At 42.0% G+C, this 25,402-nt stretch overlaps 1 protein-coding gene across 6 annotated transcripts in view; it reads right to left on the reverse strand.

Annotated features, from left to right (window-relative positions):
* The window catches only part of WRN (WRN RecQ like helicase), a 156,965-nt gene that overhangs the window by 99,768 nt on the left and 31,795 nt on the right, over positions 1-25,402 (reverse strand). For all 6 annotated transcript variants that reach the window (XM_075604019.1, XM_075604011.1, XM_075604001.1 and 3 more), the window contains 13 exons: positions 24,691-24,840; positions 21,730-21,796; positions 21,506-21,620; positions 20,370-20,742; positions 19,812-19,892; positions 15,106-15,253; positions 14,138-14,213; positions 12,158-12,225; positions 11,274-11,382; positions 9,298-9,366; positions 8,101-8,183; positions 6,376-6,482; positions 4,949-5,136 (listed from right to left, as the gene is read on the reverse strand). In XM_075604019.1, coding sequence (XP_075460134.1) covers positions 4,949-5,136; positions 6,376-6,482; positions 8,101-8,183; positions 9,298-9,366; positions 11,274-11,382; positions 12,158-12,225; positions 14,138-14,213; positions 15,106-15,253; positions 19,812-19,892; positions 20,370-20,742; positions 21,506-21,620; positions 21,730-21,796; positions 24,691-24,840 — 1,634 coding nt within the window. The remainder of the gene's footprint in view (positions 1-4,948; positions 5,137-6,375; positions 6,483-8,100; positions 8,184-9,297; positions 9,367-11,273; positions 11,383-12,157; positions 12,226-14,137; positions 14,214-15,105; positions 15,254-19,811; positions 19,893-20,369; positions 20,743-21,505; positions 21,621-21,729; positions 21,797-24,690; positions 24,841-25,402) is intronic.

A 25,402-nucleotide genomic window follows, 5' to 3' on the forward strand; every position in this document is an offset into this window, starting at 1 on the left:
CACCCCGTGCAGCTCCTCTCCAACCAGCCCCCCTTCACTGGTAGGGAAAGAAGGAGCGCACTCCAGCAATGTCGGTGTGACTGCGCGCTCTCCCCCCTGAGCCTGTGTGATGATCGTGAGGGTTTGGCCCGGGATTAACGGGGTTACCACCCAATGGCCCCCTCTAACCGCACCAGGGAGACAAGGGGTTAACTGGACTGAGGTCCAGAAATGTGATTTAACCCTTGTTATGACATGTAAATGTATGTTCCCCTGTCCCATTGTAATGTCTGGGTTAATTATTGTCTGCATCACACACACACTAGAATCCATCCGGGAGCACAAGGGTTAATAGTCCTTTAATGATTATAGCTCTTCCTTAGGTCATAGCCAGTCGCTTTTTGGACCATATGGTGTCCCAGTTCTGGCAATGAGAACTGGGAAGGTTGGTTCTGCCAGACCCAACAGAACCGGATATTTTAATACGTTTATGTTTTATGCTTAATACTGTATTTTAAGGTATGGATAAGTTCCAGAGGAAATTCCTTTGTCCACCAGGATAGCAGATGGCCCCAAGAGGCGCCCAATATCTAGGATTTAAGTGTTGTGCAAAGGGTCTTGTCACCCTCCCTGATGATTTAAGGGTGGAGGAGGCTCAAACCAGAGCAGTCTCCAAGTGTCCCAGTTATCACCTTTCAACAAAGGTTATCTTGCTAGAGGTCCAGATGGGTAGACTGGCTGGCATTCCATTTGCCTATGGGGGGTTACAGAAATGAGACCCCAGAGTTCTACTGTGCATGTGCCAGCTAGCAGGGGGGGCCTGTCCTAAAATGGGTTCCCCCATCAAAGATTGCCTGGAGATAATGGGAAACCAATCACAGGTACTTAAGGTTAGGGATAGAGGGACAAAAGGTATATAAACTGCTGTTCCCCATATATCCGTTGTTGTTCTTCATGTCTTCATGTTCTTCATGCCTTCATGTCATCAGGCCTGTTGTGCTATACCATCTTGATTGCTGAGAAGAAATGCCATGCAATGTCTTGGGCTGATTGCTGCATGAAACTGCCAGTCCAGATGGGACTGTTTTCATTATTTTCATCTTTTAAGTAAGTGTCTATATTTTGCCTGTTATTTGTACATTTTTTGTGTGTTCACCTTTATCAAGGAATAAATTATATTTTATCATATCTAAGTCTCGTCCCAGTTCAAACCCATGTATATATATATTTATATATAGTTTTGGTGTAAATTACAGCCTGTCACAAGCTACCGTGACAGCCTGCTCCAGCAGGGTGACGCGCTCTAGCAGTGTAGCGCAACCCGAAACTTCCGGGTCTGCTGCTAGAGCGCGCTTCCCTCACGCTTCACCCTGCCGCCATCTCAGTTGCCGCCGCCATCAGGTAAGCATGGGGGGGCGGTAGTTCATTCACGCAGGGGGCTGCTGAAATGGGCTGGGGGGGGCTTCTGAAATGGGCTGGGGGGGGGGCTGCCGAAATGGGCTGGGGGGGGCTGCCGAAATGGGCTGGGGGGGGGGAGGCTGCCGAAATGGGCTGGGGGGGGAGCTGCTGAAATGGGCTAGGGGGGAGGGGGCTGCCGAAATGGGCTGGGTGGGGCTGCCGAAATGGGCTGGGGGGGGGACGACTGCCAAAATGGGCTGGGGGGACGGGGGGGACTGCCAAAATGGGCTGGGGGGGGCGCTGCCGAAATGGGCTGGGGGGGGGCTGCCAAAATGGGCTGGGGGGGGGGGGGGGAGCTGCCGAAATGGGCTGGGGGGGGGGGGAGCTGCCGAAATGGGCTGGGGGGGGAGCTGCCGAAATGGGCTGGGGGGGGGGGGCTGCCAAAATGGGCTGGGGGGGGGGCTGCAGAAATGGGCTGGGGGGGGGTGCTGCCAAAATGGGCTGGGGGAGGATGCCAAAATGGGCTGGAGAGACGATGCAGGGAGGGGGGGGCTGCTGAAAGGGGCCATGACAGGCTTTAAAAAAAAATGTATAATTTTATATATAATTCTGTTTGAAATTAGATTACATTGTGAAAATATAAATTATTATTATCATCAATGACTCTTTCCCATTTCCTATTCCACACAACTACAGCTGCAATGAGTGACAAGAAAAAAAGAAAGTTGGAATCGGAGAATAGATCTTTTAATGCTGAATGGACAAATACATATTTGTTTAATATGTTCCGAGACAAATTTCTATGCCTCGTGTGTCGCGTAATGGTAGCCGATCCCAAAGAATATAATATTTGGCGGCACTTTGAGAATAAACATCCTTAAGTCGCCAAATTGGACGCACATGAAAAGAAAAATAAATGCAGCAAATTTTATGAAACGTCTTAGTGCAGAACAACAGATTTTCAAGAAAGTGAACACCGAGAGCGAGGCGGCCACCAAGGTCAGCTTTGAAATTTCGAGGGAAATTGCTGCTGCTGGAAAAAGTTATACTGCGGGTGACGTTATAAAGAAATGGATGCTGATTGCTGTTTCTGGGCTATGTTCAGAAAAGAGGGGAACATTTGAAAATGTCAGTCTATCACACAGAGGAGGATAGCGGACATTTCCAACAATCTTATTTATCAGTTGAAGCAGAAAGCCAGTGAATTCTGCTTTTACTCTCTAGCAATGGACGAAAGTACAGATTTGAAGGACACGGCTCAACTTCTTATTTTTATTCAAGGCGTTGATGGAAACTTCGAAATTACTGAAGAGCTTGTTGGTATATGCTCCATGACAGGCCAGACAACCGGAAAAGAAATATCCAGTGAAGTAATAAAGTGCGGGGATGATGAAGTTGGGAATAGGTTTTGCAAACTTGGTGACCATTTGTACTGATGGCACACCGGCAATGTGCGGAAAACATGTTGGAGGAGCGATTACTCTTATTGAACAATTTATCGGTAGACAAATAACCAAACGTCACTGTATGATACATCTTCAGGTTTTGTGTAGCAAAGTTTTGACGTTTGATTATGTGTCAGTGGTAGTTTCTATTGTTAACTAGCTCTGTTCTAGGGGACTGAAACATGGGACATTCCGAGCTTTTCTTGAAGAGGTAGACGCCGACTGCAGTGACCTACTCTACCATACAGAAGTGAGGTGGTTGGGTCGAGGACGAGTAATCCAGCGTTTCGTTGCTTTAAAAGAGAAAGTAGCCAAATTCTTAGAACAAGAACGAAGAAAATTTCCTGAGCTTGAAGACGAGTCCTGGAATCATGATCTTTTCTTCTTTTGTGACGTTACAATACATCTAAATAACCTCAACACACTACTACTTCAGGGAAAAAATAAGCTTATATTTCAACTTTATGCAGCAGTGAAGGCTTTCAAAATTAAATTGAAGCTTTTCAGAAGTCAGCTGTTGAAAGGTGAAATGTGTCACTTTCCCACTTGTGCACCGCATATCCCTCAGCATAAGCACACAGAGTTAGGAGAAAAATATGCTAGGAAAATTGATGGTCTGATTGAAGAATTTGACAGAAGACTCACTTTGTCTAAAGAAGAAGACATTCAATTGAAAATCCCTTTTCAGTGGATCCAGCAGACATGCCATTCCAATTGCAGTTGAACGTTATTGATCTTCGGTGTTCGACAGAGAACAGAAATAAGCACAGAGAAAGCAGTCTGCAGCAATTCTACAAGAGTATAGACAGTGAAAAGTACCAAAATCTTATTGACGCTGCAATGAAAACATTCAGCATTTTTGGCAGTACCTACATTTGTGAACAAACGTTCTCTATTATGAATTTGAACAAAAACAAACAACGTTCTAGTCTGACTAATGACCATTTGGAAAACATTTTGAAGATGTCTACTACAAATATGACCCCGGAATACAACAAGCTTGTTGCTATAAAGAGGTGCAATATCTCTCATTAAGTTTGAGATGGTTAGGAAATTAGTTAATTTGAATTAAAGTATTTTAGATGTAATTTTGTTTCAAGTAAACATTGTAAATAAATGTATTATTTTGATTAATAAATGCTGTTTTACCCGTGCGGCCTGAATCTGTTTTCCATTTCGTCCCTTCTCACTTTACAAGTTGTGCATGCCTGCTGTAATGTGTTATATGTTCTAGGTATTTTATATAGCCATTGGTTTATTTTAAAATGTACAGGACGTCCTGGCTTATCCGACGGAATGCGTCGCGCAAACTGACATCGGTTAACGGTCAATGTTGATCGGCGGCAGTAACTGTTGGATAAGCAGGTTCGGTGTCTGTTAATGCGTCCAACGGACTGCAATATGCGGCGTCAGATATCGCATCCGACGGATAGCGGGACGTCGGATACCGAGAACTCACTGTAATCCCTACTACAGCAATAACATTTGTGTGTGTATTAGAATAAGTAGGCTGGAAATCATCCATAACTCTGTCCTCTTAAGTCTGAAAACCACTGTTTTAGAGGAAAGGAATCGTTGGTCTTGGGCTGTTTAGTGGGCAGTGCTGCTTTTACTAGCAAAACTGGGAAACAGTCTTGAACTTGAGACAACTCTGATGATTATGTTTAAGATATCGTGTTAGCTTCGCTCGATTTTAAGAAAGCCATAAAATGAAAAAAGTAGCATCAATAGTGGTAATGTGAAAAAAAGTGACTTTGTCTTTACAAGTTATTAACATTATTCGGTGCCGTTCGACAATGTGATTTCAAAGTAAAAAGATATCACGTACACTTAACCACCATCCATAAATTGGACTCAATTTCAGCTGTTTTAAGTACATGTTTTCCTATCGTTGATGTGAACAGAAGATTAATTTTTATGCTCTTTGCGTAATTTTTTTATTCTATGATTGTAACGGTCTTTTTTTTCTTTAATATCACAGTGTCGCAGGGCACTGACGCAAATGCAAGATTAACAAACAAAATACAAAACAACCTTCTCTTTGGAATCCTCTTATTGAAGACTCCAGTGTCTCTCTATACAGTACATCTATCTAAACGCTAACATACGAGCTGCGGTAGCCTCACCCTTGCTTCTTAATAAGAAACTGTTGCAGGTCCTTTGAGGTGTTTGAGGTTTTCCGCCCTACTTCCAGGTATAAGTTTGGTCGGTCAAAGCTAGTGCAGGTGACCTGCGGGTTATGCAGACTCAGGGACTTTGCGATGTCTTCTCGGATTGAAGGGCTCGCCGTCGCAGTCAAAGCCACAATTGGCACCTGAATTGGTGCAGAATGGAAAATATCAGCGTGTGTAGTACCTGGATACTTGATCTTGGCTATTCTCTCTATGCTATAATTCAATTGCAGTTTTATTAACTCTGTGGCTTAACTCACAGTAGCAATAATAATAATACACTTCAGAGTTTATTTTACACCTCACTGCCCTGGTGCTGTTGATTACGAGAATGCCTCAATGAAGACTATTAATAATAAACGCTAAGGAGCAGCATCATGCAGAAGTTCTGCCTTCTTATTGCAATAAGCCTAACCTGTGCGGTAAAGGCATTTTGTGACCTGTATGGTCTAAATAATGTAACGTAATAATGTAACGAGCAGAGCTACAGAACTAACCCAAAATGCTGAGTAAATTGAACAGGGTATTGATTCTCTCAGGAACAGTCCTGGCACGTGCAACAGTGGTTAGAAAAAGCTCTGCAGTAATATGCTCACGTTCACATAAACGTCTAATAGCTCATCAATCAAGATATTACTGGGATGCTATTCTATGGTTTGCTACTAAATAATCCCACTTTTAGGACAGATACTGCAAAGGTGTTTTTTCATTGACTGCCATGGACTGGTGCCAATCTCCAACAAGTGTATGTAGTGGGTGAGACTTATCTCCTGTGAAGTTTGGATATGAGGGGTGCGACTCAGGCTATATTTAAGTAGGCGATCATCACCACCATTTTGATTCAGCAGCCATTTTGTCTCTTTGCTTGCATGCATATGTTACGTGCAGGGAGATCATGCAGAGCATCGCTCCTGGCAAAGACCAACTCCCAACATTTCTGCTTGGACTCTCAGAGGAAGTTATTTTACAGACATTCCCACAGTGTGTAGGATAACTGAGAAACGCGCTACTCCCCTTATCTTACAGCTGCATACCAAGGCTGTGAAATGTTCACTCTTTAGGAACCCTCAGCCCCCCCCATCAGCAAAAATATAGGGTAATGATTAGCTATCTTGCAAAACATATATTGTAGTTTGGGTAAGGTTTTTGCATTATATATATAATTTCTGTGTTTCTCCATTTTCTAAGCCAACCCCCTAAGGGGCGTATTACTACTCTCCAGCACTGTGATAAAATGCACTGTCAGTTTTTTATTTGGTCAGGGAGCGCTTGGTTTGATTTCTCTCCCTTGTGTAAACACACAATAAACTTCACCCAATTATTCTGTTGAACCCAGTTAATTTTTTATTTTTTTACACCCTTTGACACCCCTAAGCTCTTACCGATGGAAGCATTCTCTTTAGTGACCCCAAATTCCGATAGGCACTTCTGAAATCGTGTCCCCACTCAGAGATGCAGTGTGCTTCATCAATAGCAATTAAAGTGATACCTACAACAACAAAAAAAAGTTTTAAAAAAAGCAATGAATATGAAGGGAAGAAAACAATCTGAATCACAGAAAGTATGTATAGCCAAATCTCGTCCCCTTTGGTTGCAAGGTGCTCTGAATGGCAGGTGTTGTTATTCACTATATGTATGTGTAATGCACAGTCTTTCACTGACAAATCTACAGTATTGTGAAGCAGTTGAAGAATTCTGAATCCCCATGAAGACTTCCAAGGAGAAACCATTGGGATCGCCCGCTTTCAAAATGATAAGCATTTCAATGTATTTATTTATTTTTAAAGTACAATAGATAGCAGTCCATCACACACAATAGTGATGAGTAATCACTATACAGGCATACCCCGCATTAACGTACGCAATGGGTCCAGAGCATGTATGTAAAGCGAAAATGTACTTAAAGTGAAGCATTACATTTTTTCCCACTTATCAATGCATGTACTGTACTGCAATCGTCATATACGTGCATAACTGATGTAAATAACGCATTTGTAACAGGCTCTATATTCTCCCCGCTTGCGCACAGCTTTGGTACAGGTAGGGATCCGGTATTGCTGTTCAGGACGTGCGGACAGGCGCATGCGTGAGCTGCCGTTTGTCAATTGGGCGATATGTCCTTACTCGCGAGTGTACTTAAAGTGAGTGTCCTTTAACCGGGGTATGCCTGTATATAAATGTAATAATCATAACCGCAAATGAATATTGGCGTGTCTGGGCCTTTGTCTCCGATAGGATGTTGTGGTTTCATATCGATAACCAATAATATTACCATTGTGGTGTCATCGATATGATACATAATAATAATAATAATAATAATAACAACAAATACATTTGACAGCGGGGCAAGGAGTTGAGGGTTGAGAGAAAGCGTCTTTCAATATTCATAGTTAAATTTTTTGTTCTCATTTTGTAAACATGCATTTTAAAGTTGAAGGGTGTTACAGGACCTTTCAGACGAATAAGAATGACACTTTGCAAGCGTGTGAAACCTGTTTATTAAATATTGTTATAAACAAGACATATACTACCTTGAAAATTAACTTTCATCAGAGGGCCTTAAGGTACCTAAGCACTAATTGCTGCACAACTGTGATGGCAGATACAATAAATATCTTAAAAAAAAAACAAAAAAAAAAAAAAAAAAGGCTGGACATCTTTTTAGAAAGGAAAGGTACATAGGAATATACCAAATAAGTAAACATGGGAAGGATGTTGATCCAGGGAGTAATCTGATCATTATTTGGAGTAAGGAAAGAATTTATTTTTCCCCTTATGAGATATCATTAGATGATATGACACTGGGTTTTTTTATTTGCTTTCCTCTGGATCAATATACTGTAAGTGCAAATATAAGATAAAGTATCTGTCGTCTAAATTTAGCATAGGTTGAACTTGATGTATGTCTTTTTTTCAACCTCATCTACAGTACTACTGTATGTAACAAGAAAGTTTTCATCAACAACAGGTTATTCACTGGGCGGTAGCAGCTGTAACTCGTGGTAAGCTCATTGGACTGTGTAGGGTTACTTCAGTTCTGTGAACAAGTCTCTATACTGCATGTACTGTTCAGCTGTTTTGGGGCAATTTTCTGGCCGGTGACCTACCATATTTATCATCAAGATCCTGGAGCAAGGAAATACCACCAGAACAGAATTCAGGGGTCATGTAGATCACCTTAAGCTTCCCTCTGTGAAGTCATAAGAGAAATACATTTAAACAGCTGACTCATGCAGTGTGGACAAGGCAAGATGCAATAGGTTTACTAAACCAGGTCAAGCATTGGTGGGTTACAGGCACCTCCAAGCACTGGCGGTTCCAGCAGCCCACTCTCCCCAGGTCATAAGGGGTAGCAATGTCGCTGGTGCGGATCGTAGCGTCTCCCCGCTCGCTGTGCTGCTTAATGACAGTGCACTAATGAACACTGGACCAATTACTAGCTTTCAGAAGAAGAGTAGTGGGATGGTATTTACCAGTGCGTCGGCACTATGCAGCCAACTGGAGATGGGGAAAAGCTCCTACCCACAGCTGAAACGCCCTCCTGTCTGTGCAGGGTATGTGGTGTGTGTGAACTTTGGCCCTTAAAGTATATCAAGTTTCCTCCACAATTACTAAACAAAGCATCATTATTTCCTCCCCTGAACATTCACTTATTTCCCCATTTGAGTCTTATTTGCTATTAAAAATCTGAACTTAAATGTCAATTAAGTGCTAAAATGTCCTATATTCCACTATATAACCAAGGAACTGCTTATTTGCCAACACGAAATACTATGCCAAGGAAAGCTGAATTTTAATTGCTTGTACTGTACAAATCTTAAACATCGTTCACAAAAAGGTTACAATTCCCTCCCTGACAATCAGAAACCTCTTCGGACTAAAGATCTATAGGGATAGTAAAATTCAACACACTGTACCACATACTATCAACACTGATTAAAACATAGATTAAAAGATGATATATTTAAAAAATTGTTTTGAGTAGGGTTGACCTAGAAGCGCAATAAACAAAAAATTTAAAAAAACTAGCTTGAAATATTGTACAATTAAGCATTTTTAAATTCACAAATGCAATAAGTGAGTGGTGCTTACATGTCAAATTGAATTGAAACTTACTCCCTCCACGAACCGAGTGATTATTCCACCACCAGACAAATCCGGTTTTATATATTTGTGTGCAGTTAGATATTTAGCGCTCTCTAATTTGTTGCTTCCGTTTGTCTGAGCTGTATTTATGGGGGATCGGTTGGTATGTCCCCTCTATTACATTTTAAATGGAAGAATTAAGAAGTCAGTGCACTTACGCCTTCACGTCCTTCATTACATTTTTAGACTGTGCGGATCCAAGGAAACATGAAGGAATGTTTGACATTCTGCGATTTAAAAAAAAAAAGAGAGAGAGAAGACAGCAGTAAATAAAACATTAATCTCTGAACTATATGTTCAATGATTTCTGAATGTAAAACAATCTACAAAGGGCCATGTATACTAAGTGGTGGTAAGCCGTAAGGCACCTTGCATGCCCATTCACTTGAATGAGCCATAAGATGGCTTAGGACAGTGGTTCCCAACTCCAGTCCTCAAGGACCACTATCAGTCCAGGTTTTAAGTAAACCACAGGTGGTTAAATCAAAATCATTGGCCCACCTGTGCTAGTGCGAGGACAGCCTTCAAACCTGCACTGTTAGCGGTCCTTGTGGACTGGAGAGGACTGGGAACCACTGCTGTAGGGCTTAGCATCACTTAGTAAATACGACCCATTTATCCATCTGCTGCGTTTTTCAAAGATTTTTCTTATAAAAGAAGGATATTTTAAAAACACATTTGGCTTAAGGAGCATTGCTGGGTCAATTATCATCAAATAACCCAGTATTTGTAATGGAAGATCTTTTCAAAATGTGACATTTAAAACCAGAGACAGAACATGAAACACAGACAGAGCTCAGTGCTACATCCAATGATACTTATACAAGGTAAAGTGCGTAAATATATATGTATAGATATCATTTTAATAAAATGGTCTTTTAGTTTAACTCTTTGGCCAAAGTGTTGTAAGCCCTTGAGCCACTTCACTCAAGGGCTTACAACACTTTGGCCAAAGAGTTAAACTAAAAGACCATTTTATTCAAATGATATCTATACATATATATTTAGACACTGTACCGTGTATGAGTTTCACTGAATGTGCACTGAGCTCTCTCTGTGTTTCATGTTCTGTCTCTGGTTTTAAATATATATTGCCATGCTCAGTAGCACTCCTCTGTGACACATATGCTTTTATATATATGTTGTGGTTATTTTGGGGTTTCAATATGAGCTTGTAGGTGTCCTGTATGTTTTTCAAAATGTGACATGCCTCAATTCAGAGTGACTTGCAACATCCACTAATGGTGCTGCTAGTCAAACACAGACGGAAACAGGAACGTGAGATGGACAATAATCAAGCCCCAACTACTAAACCCCTTACTTGCCAGACAAGACTGCAAGAAATTGTAAAGCCAGCACAGAACAAGTTAAAATACCAATGCCAAAATAAATAACTACAAAAATAATATGGACCATTAACCACATTTAAAATGAGCAATACATGTCGCTCTTATTTTTTTTTTAGAATACCTGATACCCAAGGAGCAGGACCGAGTCATTTATAGCTCCAGGAACCAATTCTTCCTGAAATATAGTATGTACAGATTTTGTTCCTCTGGTCTAACTTTTGTGTCCTTGCAAAACATTATGGCCACGTTGTCACTGGAATGAGATGTCGCTGCTTTCTATTGGATGAGAAACAAACTACTGCCTAAGACATGGATGGGCAACTCCAGTGTGTAAAGTGCCAGGTCAGGTTTTCAGGATACCCTGCTTCTGCACAGGTGGCTCAGTCAGTCTACGACTGAGTCACCTGTGCTGAAACAGGTATATTCTGAAAACCTGACCTGTTGGTGGCACTTGAGGACTGGTGTTGCAGACCCTTGGCCTAAGAGGTTCTGTATTTATCTGTGGCACAAACATGAAAATATTTGGAATCTTAGGAGCAGCTCAGACTTCGTGTTTCAGGTTATATATAATTAAACAGAGGACAGGTATGGCAAAGAGCAAAAAAAAAAAAAAAAAAAACAGGTGATTAATACAGAAACATGCTATAATCCAAACAGGATTAGGAACACCCCCTTTGAATCAGGTAGCAGTTCGACATCTACAAGCGAATTTATGAAATCGCACTCTGTGCATTCAATGTTTGGGTGCTCGATACATTTGTACAAAAAGCTACAGCGTTACTCACTCCAACTGTAACACCTGGTCTTCCATGAGTGAAATGAGGGGGGAGATAACAATTCCAATACCAGATGTATAAACGGGTGCAAACTGGTAACACAAACTCTTCCCATAACCTAAAAAAATAAAAAATTATTATAGAATAATAGCTACTACTCTACAGCTGTAACGGAAGAGTAACTTGTATTACATTTGGGCTACATGTACATTTACTAACAAAGCAGTGGCTGTGCAGTGTGGTAAACCCACCGAAGACAGGGTTACCCCATACAGTGCAGCTACAATCATTTATTAAGAAAGGGCCTCTCCTCTACACAGGGGCGGATTGCCCTACCCACCTTGCCACGATGGGCCAGTGCTGCTGTTAGAGGTCCCACTCTATTCCCCACAATTAAACCAATACACGGGGGGGGGGGGGGGGGAAGAGCACGGGACCTCTGGAAAGGTCTGTTACCTGCTCCTGCAGTGTCGCGGTGTCATGGAAACGCGTCTCCACGTGACGCAACAACGCTAAAAAAAAAGGAGGCGGCCTGGGCTGATGGCTATCCGCAATCCGCCCCTGCATACCACTTAGATTATACATTTACAATGGCCTTAGGATTCCTTCCGAATGTTTAATTTTATGCTGCCATTTTGATCCCTGTATATCACATTTATATGATCAAAGATTGTGTATTCGGCAAACAAAGATTGTGTTGGTGGTTACTTTTGTTTGGTTTCTATGAAGACTAAATTTGATTGTGCACTATATTTGCCTATTAAATGCTGTATGATTTTTTTTTTGTTCTTTGTTATGCGTGTACAGTAAATGGTCTTGAAAATTACCCTCTGAAAATACACACAAAATATATCACTCATCTTTTACAGAAGCAAAAAAGTTAAAACTCCTACCAGTTGCCATGACAACAAGGTTGTCTCTTCTTTCTTTTAAAATAGAATAGATTACTTTCCATTGAACTCTGGAAATATAGAAAATAATATTTAATGTCATTGCAACTAGCAAACTTTGCCAGAAAAATAAACATGATGAATTGCCACTGTCAAAAGCAAAAAGTAGAGCAGTCCATGCATCCCCTGTAAACCAAACCTCACCTCCAACAAATATCATAGTAATAATCAAACAGCCCATTCATTGTGGATTTACCAGATTTGCATACTTGGTTCAGGACTAGTATCAAAGGAAAGAGGTTTCTAGCTATGTCATTCACAAGCACTGTCCCAATTCTACACCCATTTATCCACATAAGTCACTATTAGTGTAGGGAGAAGAGCGGGATCAATGAAATAAATGTGACAACATGACAATCAAGTGAGCAAGGACGGATAAACCGGTTTCTAAACAGACTGTATACATTTCCAAAAAATAAACTTAATGTTTATGAACTTGAGCAAATTAATTTCGGTAATTAAATTCAATAATTTCGAATGTGAGCAGCAGAAAGACCACAACACATATGCAACCTGACAAAATTGCTCGTATTTGGATAAACAATTGCAATCTAGTATAATGAATATAATCTTCCCTCCCACAACTTGGTGTTTACAATTTCAACTTGCAGTGTGGAACATCACTTCATCTCGACAGCACTGCCAAGGAGGCTTCAGCCCATTGTAGAGCAATATAATGCAAATCTCCCTGAAGCTGGGCAAAGGAAGACAGCCCTCACATTTCTGGCGACATAGCAATGGTATCCAGATCTCAAAGCAAATGGGTTGTAAATAAATGCAACAATTCACCTTAACTTTGCAAGCTGTGTGATTCTTATTGGAAAAAAAAAACTAAAGAAATATGAAAGGCTGACTGATTGTTTTAATAGCAGGCTTGTTGCATGGAAGAGATAAGAAATGGTTAATTCGATTTCAATTGCAGCATTAAGTGAAAGAAAGATGGAGACATTATGAGATGAGCGCTGGTGTTTTAATTTATTTAAAATATGTATTTAGTCAAAGAATATAACATTCTGCGAAACATCCAAAGGGTAGGGCGATTGTGAGTTTTCACGGATGTACATCACTAAAAGGATATTCAAGCCAAGTTAACGCTTTCAATTGCTGGTGTAAGCTGTGCTAGATAAAGACTAAGGCCGCGCTTATAGTGCTGGCGACGGCAACCGATGACGTCACCCGCGATAGTTGTAATTTGTTTTTTAGCAATGGTCGCCAGTGACGTCACTAGAGGGGGCGGGCCGTGCAATTTGATTGGTTTAGAGACAGTCACATGTGATGAACGTCTCTAAAATATCAAATAGACCCGGCTACCAATTTTCCAGACGCGCCGTCACTCCGTCGCGCTTACTATAAGCGCTGGCGACGGAGTCAATTGCTTTGTTTGAGCGACGTCGCATCGCCGTCACTATAAGTGTTATTTTTGATATTACACTATTCGTTTCCAGTTATGACCAAAACTGCAGGCACAGTTTGATTTGGTTGATAACATATGACACTTGGAAATGTAGAGGTCCAAGTACCAACTTGAGCAATGTGTCTTTTGATGCACTGCATCATTTTTCGGAACACAGTTGCGTCAAATGCAAGAAACAGTTTTACATCTGGTGTAGATTGTTAGAAGAGTCTGTGTGGTGTGCTTCCCTTTTCACTTGTATCTATGTGAATTCCCCACTGATTTTTAGCTTCCACAAGAATGCTGTATTCTCTCTGAGTGCACCCCCTCGAATTTGGCTGATTTTCTGACACAGAACAAAAAAGTAGAAAACAAATATGCTCACAAAAGTACAATTTTAGATATTTATACGTGAGACACACACACTCCCCAATGCATAAGCTGGTGCAAAATATCCTGATAAATTAAGGCTAAGAAATATGCTGCAATTGTGCTCCAGTATTTTCTTTATGTTGTATAAAGATACTCACGGCTTAAAACTTGAATGGCCAAAATAAGTCTTCAAACATGCAACTTGGTCTGCATTTGGTTGAGGGACGGATGGATCTTACCAGAAGGAAACAAATTAGAATTATGCTGAGAAAGTTTTCTAAATTAAATACATTATTAAAGCACTGCTAAAGTTAAAGTATGTCGTTATGAATTTACTTTCCAAGTATTATTTTGAAATAGTTATTCTTAAGACAAGGCTTATGTTGACTGTGTAATATGTGTAAAGAAAAGAAAAAACTGTACTATTATATATTAGAGCAGTGGTGCAATGTCTAAAAGTAGAAGTACAGTACCTCTTAAAGCAGAAATCTCCACCCCCCACCCCCCAGGGGCATATAGGAGTTTAACTCATAACATTTTATTATCGTGTCCCCTAAGCATGTCTTGCGCTTTAAAAACCAACATGATTCAGTGGTTTATTCTATATCTGCTAAAGTAGCCGATCGGCTGTTTTCGGTCAAGAGCTTAATTTTAACTTCCCAGGACTTAATATTTCAAAAGCTTATATATCTCCTGACGAACCATCAAATTGTAAAAACCAAAACAGCTTTGAAAAGACAAAGACATTTCAAAATAATTAAAAATAAAAAGCAGCAATCCGTTTAGATTGACGCTTTAAATCTCGTCTTTTGTTTTGCAGACACCTAAAAAGGAAGGTAGCACATTCCTTATAAACACTGCACTTTATAGCCCTAAGTCTTTTCGGCGAAGTAGTAAAGTACACTCCTGAAGTGGGAAAACCCAGATCAAGACAAACGCTAGCTCTTGCTGGGTAAAATCACTAGACTTCAGTTCCTATATAAATCAGACTGAAACCGAAGGCATATATTGGGCCTTAAATTCTCTACTTGATGCCGAATACCCCATGAACTACAAATTAAGCATGATTTTTTTTTTTTTTCTAGCATCACCACAGAGTTTTATTTTGCAGTTTGGAAGTTTATACCCCAGTCATCCTCATCTTCTTCTTCAATGCCTTCATCCTCATCTTCATCTACAGCGATAGCCAACTCTTTTCCACCAGAGGCCAGGCCTCTTTGAAGAGACATTGTCCCAACATCGAGCTCTGGGCTGTTATCCAAATGCTCAAGAGACTGCAATAAGTAGTTGGCAACAAATTAAAAAGAATTCAGTGTTTTTGGTTAATATATTATGGATATACAAAAATAATGCATTAACAATGCAGCCATCATCTAAAACAGTGGTTTACAGTGTTTTCTTTTTGGTTAAGGAAAACTAATTATATTGTGAAATTCTACGGTATCCGAACCCCCTCCAATAGTGTGTCTGCGATCAGATGCATTGAAAAGAACCCCAGCCCTCTCTAATAGCACGTCTGAGATCAGGTGCATTGTAAATTCTTCTGTATTTGGTACAATTTTCAAATGACCTGAAAATTACAGAGAACCCTTTAGGGAGGGCCGGGGAACTCTGTTAGGGGAAAAAAAAAAAAAAAAAAACAGAGCTAGAATCTGAAACATGTAAATGCATATACACCATAATCTCCTTTATAGCTTTTTGTGTGTATAAAAGTTAAAGCTTTAATACAATGTGGCACACTACTTCCTAGAAGCACATCGGATATTCTTTTTAAACAATAAAAAAATATAATATAATATATATATTCTGGTAAAATAATAAAAATGTATGTAATTTCCTCAATGTGATATTGTTCTGGCTAGTAACACAATCCATACAAAATGAATTCTAACATATGTGTGAACATATTTTCTGGCCGCATTTTGTTCTGCTCTATTTTATTTAAAATGTTGTTGCTATTACATACTTGCTTCCAAGTGGCCATTACTCCATACCCCTCAGAACTCAAAATTCCACACATTTGTAATCTTAATATCTACATAACCAGGGTATTTAAATTTTGATTTCTGTGATCTTTCACTCCCAGATTATAATTATGTACAAAAAAAAAATTAAATAAACCTACCCTTGGTTCTTTATCCCCTTTGCACAGATTTTATTTACCAGGATATTTACCAATTAGACATAACTGGAATCGAGCCGTTACTGTACAGAATCGACTTAATTCCCGACCCCAATTCTGCACTCGACGATTTCCAATCCGAGTTCTTCTCTGTGGTACCCATGCTCCATTATGCAGAATAAGAGTACAGGGGGGTCCACCTTCCGTGGGTTACAAAATCGAGCTTACAGCGCTCTACGAGGTCAGGGATGCCTTGTGGAAAAGCTACAAAGTAACAAGCACTACCAAGGATCTTAATAACTACAGATGCCTGCGAAATATGTGCACAGGGCAAACAAAGCACGCAAAAACACAATACAGCTCAACCCCGTTATAACGCGATCCGCTTATAATGCGGTGTGAGTGTGGGTCCCGTTTTTTTTGTTACAAACTTCCAGGATTTGCAGAGAGAAATGTCTGTGTTCCTACGCACACAAAACAAAATCATTATATATTATCCTTTTGTGTTACACACAAACATAAATAAATATGTTATACATACATAGATCTATATATATCAGCACACACACAAAGAAACCAGATAATATAATAAGAGGGGGACAAGTGATATCACAGCAGCATCCCTATGAGCCCAATAATTTGTGCTGAGTGGTTTATTGTCTGTGTCTGTTATTCTCGGAGCTTCTCCTCATTGCCGGTGACCTTTGTGCCAACAGGCAGCTCCACGCTTTAACTCCCACTCTCTGCAACCGTGATTGACAGCCTGTGCAGATACAAGGGCTGCTGACATCAGCGCTGGTTCCGATTGCCAGATGTCAATAGACCTCAACCCAGAGTAAATTATGCCTTCTGCAAGCAGTAGCAGCCTTTGCAGAGTTGCACACTGGCTTCCTGCACAGCTCCCTCCTCTACTCCATAGTGTGTGTGTGTGTGTGTGTGTGTGTGTGTGTGTGTGTGTGTGTGTGTGTGTGTGTGTGTGTGTGTGTGTGTGTGTGTGTGTGTGTGTGTGTGTGTCTTCTCAGCCTCACTCACTGCAGGAGCTTTTGTCAGGGACACTTTGAAAAAAAACTCCAACCCCCTCAAAATGCAAGCAACAAAATAAGCGACTTCCCATCTCCTCCTTGTGCATTGGTATTAATGCCAATGTGTGCAGACCGGGCAGGCTCCCCCGGCGTCCCTGAAAATTTTGGCAGTGAGAGCGAGTTGAGGAGGAGGAGGAGAAGAAGCTGTTGTGCGGGGTTATCAGTGGCCGGGGAGATCATGTGACTAGAATAGGCATGAAGTGGGGCAGCTGCATCCCTGAGCCATGCACACTCTCCTTACTACTAGCAGTGCCTGCAGTTCCCTGACTGCTGGAGACACTGGGGGAGGGTTGAGAGACAGACAGGTACAGCAGGTGGGAAGGAGGTGTAGCACAGAGCTATCCCAGCTCTCCCCTCTCCGGCAGACACGCAACCCCTGATTGTGGTGGCCATTATTTTTTTTTCGCGATCCCAGTTATAATGCTGTCTCATCGTGGACCCCAAGCACCGCGTTACAACGGGGTTCAGCTGTATTACTCTGACAATCAGAATACATCAAATCCAGCTAACTTCTGGAAGGTTAACAATATATTCCAGCCTTCTAGCCATGGAACAACCATGTAATATCATTAAGGAGGATAAACCCCACTGACATTGCAAATGCATTCAATGAATACTTTGTGGGGTGTGCTACTAATTTATAAGCGATTCGTGTCCCAATGTTCAAAAGTGGGGACAAAAACACTGAAATCTCTCTTCTCCCAATACTACCCAAAGTCATGGAAAAAGGTGTCCACTACCAATTAAGCAAGTATGATACCAATACAAATTTCCTTAGCCAACTCCAATCTGGTTTTCAACCAAAACACTCTCTGGTAACCTACCCTCCTAAAAGTTTGCCATGAGATCCATTGTGGAATGGAAATGGGACATCTTACTGGTGCAATATTCCTAAATTTTCCAAAGGCTTTTCATACTGTTGATCATGCTATCCTGCTTATCAAACTCCAATGCTCTGGAATAGGGACGCATGCTTTAAACTGGTTCAAGTCCTACCTATCAGGTAGATCCCAACATGTCTCTCAGGCTCTAACTCCAACCCCTTGGATATCACCTGCGATGTCCGGCAAGGCTCTGTGCTGGGGCCCCTACTCTTCTCAGTGTTCATTAATGATCCTCCTTCAGCTTGAAAGGGAGCTTCAAAACACATGTATGCGGATGACACAATCTTAAATGCACACAGCCCTAACCTCTCTGACCTTGGACACGTACTTCGATCTGACTTTTTGAGACTTGAATTTCCCAAGAAAAACTGTTTCTAAACACTGACAAGACTAAGAATGGTATTTGGGATCAAAACTAAATTTTTAAAGCTTCCAATGAAGGAGCTACAGATCAGACCCAACTCTAATACCATCCTAGCCTGTTACTAGTTTCAAATACAGCTGCAGCAGCCGTTATTCAAACACTTCACGCGTTGTGTACATCGGAATACCGATGTCATGACACGGGATGTCTTCCAGCCTTACCGCCTTAGGACGCGAGTACGGCGAGTGCAGAAAATTGCATTTTTGAGTTCTGGTTTTAAACACCTTAAATTGACACAGTCGTATTGCACACATTGCAATTCATTCATTTCATTGCACCCAAAGAAACAATTCATGTAATTGAACAAAGCATTCTTGATAAGCGCGGGTGCCTGGGGTGATTGGCCACGTTCATGCTACGTGGAGTACAGTAGAGCACACGAAATCGGTGTCGTGATTTGTTTGAATATCGGCCGCTGCAGCTGTATTTGGGCATATGGTTTGACTCCCATTTAACATTTGGGTTGCACATTGATACCCAAACATCCAAAACCTATGCCAATCTAGGTGTACTTTATAGAAACAAATCCTTCCTAAGTCTGCTGGTCAGAAAGCGCATTGCACAGCAGATGCCAATTATACACTATGGGGACATAGTATATGGCACGGCACCCCAAACTCACTGTGGCAAACCTGATAGCCTCTACAACTGAATATGCCACTTTGTCCTCCAATGCAATTACAAAACACATCACTGCGAAATGCTCAAAGAACTAGATTGGTCATCACGAGTCTAAGCGCAAAGTTCATCTCTCCTGTCTTGCCTTCAAATATTTTCTATTACCCGCCTATCTGAACACGCTCCTCACCCCTACCACATACAGCACTTATCTTCTGAGATCTGACTCCAAAAGACAGTTCATGGTCCCAAGGTTCAACAAAGTATCCGGCTGCTCCTCCTCTTACCGTGCACCCCAAAACTGGAACAACCTACCGGAGACTCTCACATCCACCACCAGTCCAAGTTCTTTCAAAACTAAAGCGGTCTCATTTTAATCTGGTCTGTAACCGTTACTGTATATATGCCTCTAATATATATTATCTTTAACTGTGCAAACAATGTCTAGTATATAATGTACTGTATAACCCATTTCACTCATTGTAATTATGTATTTGTCATAACTCTGTGCCCAGGACATACTTGAAAACAAGAGGTAACTCAACGTATTTCTTCCTGGTAAAACATTTCATAAATAGTCACTTTTCAACACTTTTACTGAAAGCTTTTTAGCTAAAAGCTGCAGGGACCTAGGGAAGCAGACAAATATTCTACACATACAACATTGTTATACTCCAAAAATAAGAATAAGCAAACGCATACCCTAAGCATTTCTGTTTCCAGTTCATCATCACTTTCGATTACATATGACAGATCCGTTTCGTCATCCATTCCTATTAAATCCTGAAGGATGATGAAAATACCCAGTTAAATAAATGAGCTGGTAATACAGAATATTTCCAATAGCCACGCCTCCTGTAACCATGGTCCTCACGAAAAGCAGATTAATTTGCTCTTCCATGTACCTGTGTCTCTAGATATGTCCTCAGAGTACATCAGTTAGGACATGTTTCATTCATATATACACAGAGTGGATTTGTGTGTGTTAGTAATAACCAATGAATTGGCAATTTTCTAGTGTGGCCAGGGGAACTCTGGGCTTTCCACAAAATACTAATTACAAACAGCCCTCCATTCATAAATAACACGTTGTGGTATATTGCCACATGCATGAGTGGAGGACTACTGTTGCAACGTGCTGCTGGGCCATTCGGCAGCAAAACATGGTCAATCAGTGAAATTAATGCCGACGGCGCTCCTCGTGGAAATAATTAGCCAACTAACCTCACACATGTCTTTCCCCCTCCCCATTCAAAATACCTCATTCGACTTATAACCAGTTTCACTTTTTTGGTCCCATGTGCCTTTTTGTTCCATCATGTCAAGTTCATCTTCACTGATACCCAGAGTCATAAAGAAGTCTTGGTCTCTGTTTTCTTTAGCCTCAGTGCCACCAGCTTCCTTGTCCTCTCTGTCCTGTTTTAGGTTGAGGTGATCCCCTCTGCTTCCGCTGGGCACTTCTTCAGCAGACGGCTCTGGCTTTGCATGATCCATGGTTGTCCTGTGTTGCTCACTACAATCTGAAGAACGGTCACAGACAAATCCTGAGATCTCTTCTCCTTTGGAGGCCTCTAGCAATATATTTCTTAAAACCTCCAGTTTCTCAGATAGATCCGTCAAAATGTCTGCAGCTCTAAAAATTCATGAATTTATGAAAACATTTTAAAAAAATAGTCTTTCATAATTGCAGTGTGCAGTTATGTGGGTATACAAAAAAAAAATCCAGGCTTGAACCTGCACTCACAATTAAAACATATGTAAATCAGTATACATGAAAAAAATAGCATATATTCATAAACAGAGAAGAGTGATAAATAAAATAAAGGGAACTCACTCGGATGTGCTGCTTATCAATTGCTTCGGTTCATCAGTAGTACAGAAGAAAAAAAAATTGTTTGGTTAAGTCTCCACATAAAATCTCAAGCAACGGTTAGCGGAATGGAACGTTTGGTCGCGCCCAAACCACCGCCGGCGCTCTGCGTCGGGACAACTTATCGACAGGACATGTGGTTGCAGGGCACCTCGCCGTGCGAACTCCGACCCCATCTTTAAATGGCCATTTCCCACGCGGGACATTTAAAGATGGCACGTAGGAGTGGGTGGTCGGTCTAGGACATGTAGTGGTCCCACGCGGGACATTTAAACATGCAAGCGGCGAGATACCCTGCGTCAGGCCAAACGTCCTAGACCAATTTTCAAGGCCCTTGGCCTTGCTTTTCATTTACACTGGTTTCATTTCGAGTGAAGGTCCAACCCTGGATTTTTTGGTACAATATTGTACTAGTGCAATGTTGGTACTGGACATTTGCACCTATGACTTATGAAATACCTGTGCAAGTTCTAAAATCTTCTTTACAGTTATATAATGGAGTAAGAAAAGAAAAAAAGCAACCAACCGTTGAGACTCTTGTAGGTGCTCCAAATTGTTTGGGACCTGATCTACCAGGTCCAGCAAACCTTGCGACAGTGTGCTCAGCTGTCTCTTCACTTCATTGGGCTCCACTTTCATCCCTGTGAAATACACAACAATATGATTTTTTTACTTGGCATTTACAATAGAAAACTCCCCAAAAGATTGAAGATTTGAAAGCCCTCATTTTAAAAGATGTGTTTAGTTTACCTTTTCTGCAAAGTGCCCGCTCACTGTCATCCATGCTCTCAAGTTTCTGGTAAATTAGGAGGCCAGCCTGCAAAAAGTGATAAGAAAGCTGTACTACTGCATTGTATAGACAAATATACAGATAATAATTTTCACTTATGCTTATTGTTATTTTTGTTTCCTGGATAGTCCATCCATGGCAGTGCGCACGAACGGGTTAAGTCACACCCTGTAGCCCAGAAAAACGTCTACACCCCTACTTTCCAGGTAGTCTTGTAGTGTCAAAGCTCAAAAATATAATCAAACAATTTAATAGACTTCTACAGTAAACAAAAGTGATGGGAATTGGTGCCACTGCCATGGAGACTATACAGGAAATGAAAATTACGGTAAGCATGGTAACTATCTATAAGATAGTGTGTGGGGAATAAAGGCTAGTAGAAAATAAAGTGCAGCTTTCTATTCTATTCCCCATACCCAGAGACTTAGGATGAAGTAAAAGTATATTTTATTAACATGGATTTTATTATGGTATGTACTGTTGTGCACGGTAAATGAGCTGGGACTTTAGAAACCATTGTTCAGACAGGCTACCAGGGCTACCAAGTTAGGTGCAAGTAAGTCTGCTGAACATCGGAGATGAAAGCCACCAGAGGATGCCAGGGCTGTGAAGACCATTTGGGTAACAGGGAAGGGCTCAAGTACTCACGTCCTGGGATGAATGGCTGTCGTCCGGGCTGCCATTTGTTCTACCAGACCTGAAGGAGCCTGACCCAGCGGGTGGCATCTGAATAGCCAGGGAGTAAGGTGGCAAACTTGCGCATGTCCCTTGACAAATTCAGATTCCCTGCTTAACCGGATTTCCATACAGGCTTCGCTCTGATTGGCTATTGAGAAAGTTCCCACGCTCTGATTGGCTGTAGTATTTTGTGAATTAACTCACATTCTAATTTTTGACACCAGTCCCCAAGTGTGCTTTGTCGTCTGTATTTTGTTTATCATTGTGTGTATGCCTATTTCTGTGAATAAACCTCAATTTATTTCATTATTCTGTTTTGCTCAATACCTTATTTCCTCGAATGTAAGACGCCATCGATTCTAAGACGCACCCTTGATTTAATTAAAAAAATTGGGGGGGAAAATCCCACTATATTAAATGTGCAGAATTTTTGGGTTTATTTTTTAACTAGCAGGGTCACATAACACTTCAATAACCAATGGGGAGGGGGGGTGGAGGGAAGGGGGGAGGGAAGAGAATGGGGGAGGGGAGAGAATGGGGGAGGGGAGAGAATGGGGGAAGGGGGGGAGAGAATGGGGGAGGGAAGAGAATGGGGGAGGGAAGAGAATGGAGGAGGGAAGAGAATGGAGGCGGGAAGAGAATGGGGGAGGGAAGGGGGGGAAGAGAATGGGGGAGGGAAGAGAATGGGGGAGGGAAGAGAATGGGGGAGGGAAGAGAATGGGGGAGGGAAGAGAATGGGGGAGGGAAGAGAATGGGGGAGGGAAGAGAATGGGGGAGGGAAGAGAATGGGGAGGGAAGAGAATGGGGGAGGGAAGGGGGGGGAGAGAATGGGGGAGGGGGAAGAGAATGGGGAGGGAAGAGAATGGGGGAGGGAAGGGGGGGAGAGAATGGGGAGGGAAGGAGGGGGGAAAAGAATGGGGAGGGGGGAGAGAATGGGAGGGAGGGAAGGAGGGAGGGGGAAGAGAATGGGAGTGAAGGAGGAAGGGTTAACAGAATGGGAGGGAAGGAGGGAGGGGGAAGAGAATGGGGGAGGGAAGGAGGGAGGGGGAAGAGAATGGGAGTGAAGGAGGAAGGGGGAAGAGAATGGGAGGGAAGGAGGGAGGGGGAAGAGAATGGGAGGGAAGGAGGGAGGGGGAAGAGAATGGGAGTGAAGGAGGAAGGGGGAAGAGAATGGGAGTGAAGGAGGGAGGGGGAAGAGAATGGGAGGGAAGGAGGGAGGGGGAAGAGAATGGGGGGGAAGGAGGGAGGGGGAAGAGAATGGGGGAGGGGGAAGAGAATGGGGGAGGTGGGGGCACACAGACCAGAGAGAGAGAGACAGATATGGCAGGGGCAGTGTGGGGGGGATTTTTTCTTAACCCTTTTGCGGTCAGAGCAGCCAGCCCAGACTTCAAAGCAGCGAAAGAGTGAAGCATGAGAGAGCAGTAAGAACAGGATGGGTAGTAAGGTGTCCTGGATAAATAAACAAACACACTAGCCATTTACATTTAGTGGCCCTTATTAGGATGTTACCAAGTACCTTTTTATTCCTGTACTCATTGCTTTCCTTAAAGAGACAGACACACAGACAGACAGAGACACACACACAGAGAGATACAGGGACAGACAGACAGATACACACACACACAGAGAGAGAGACACAGAGTGACAAACACATACAGAGACACACACACAGACACAGAGACACACACACAGACACAGAGACACATACAGAGACAAACACATCCAGAGACACACACACAGACACAGAGACACACACAGAGACAAACACATCCAGAGACACAGAGTGACACAGCTACCTCTGCACCTCCAGCATTTCACACAGGGATTCGGGAAGGTGGGGGGGGGGGGCTTCTGGGCAATGTTTATGTGCCCTGACAGGCATCTCTGATCCCTCTGCACCTCATGGGGAGGGGGGTGATCGCAGCCATGTGCTGTTTCTGCAGACTATGAATATCCCGGCCGGCATCTGCAGCAGCGCCCCCTAGCTGATTTTTTTTTAAAATACATCGATTCTAAAACGCAGACCTATTTCAGCCATGTGAAAATAGGAAAAAAAGTGCGTCTTAGAATCGAGGAAATACGGTATATGATCCTGGTAAAAAGGTCTACAATAAACCTGTTCTCCCGTGACAAAGTCTCAGTAGCATTTTGTTCAAACGGCTGCTTTAAATTAATCACTGTTTTGAATTATTACTCATTTTAATATTACCTACACTGTGAACTTAGCAAAGATCTAAACGTACATAAGCATCAGAGGCAGCATACAACTTCTGGTCCTCATTTAGCGGAAACGCGTCCCAGTTGCTGCAACGTATAGAGTCGTCTTTCAGGATCTGCTTTTTGAAGAGGTGTTTGATCAAGCCATTCAGACTCCACTTCTCTTTGCACTTCAACTAATATGGGGGAAACAAGATGTGTAGCATTAGCTAAGAAAAATCTCAAACATGTAACTCTTTGAGAAAGACCAATTTTTGGGTGAAACGCGTTAGAGGCGCAGGGGTATGTCTCCCCTCCTCTTGTTTTTATCCATGTTTGAATAAAGAACCTTTTATTAGCTCAGTCCGGCCTCCGCAGCCTTTTCTGCACCGTAGTGCCCGCTGATTCACCTCTCCCCCTCGGCAAAAGGTGATTTCGTCTTGTCTGCACTCAGCAAAGGAGCACACAGACCCGGACACACATGGACTTATGTGAGTACTTTATCACTTGATTGGGAGCTCCCCCGGGTTCACTGGCTCATTTAGTTGCTGGATTTCTATGAGAGGTCTGGGAGTGTCTTAGGACTACCCCCAGACAACTCTCTTCATCCATGCCAGACCGTGTTCCACCTAGGGGTTAATGTCTACAGCTCCATGCATTCATTCAGGACATCATGTGATCCGGTTTGCAGTACCTTATCTTCATGAGTGGGTTAAATGCTCTGTAGCACCAGTTAATTGAGGGACCTTATCTCAATAT

This window comes from Ascaphus truei, chromosome 1 (genome assembly GCF_040206685.1).
Source record: "Ascaphus truei isolate aAscTru1 chromosome 1, aAscTru1.hap1, whole genome shotgun sequence".
Taxonomy (NCBI): domain Eukaryota; kingdom Metazoa; phylum Chordata; class Amphibia; order Anura; family Ascaphidae; genus Ascaphus; species Ascaphus truei.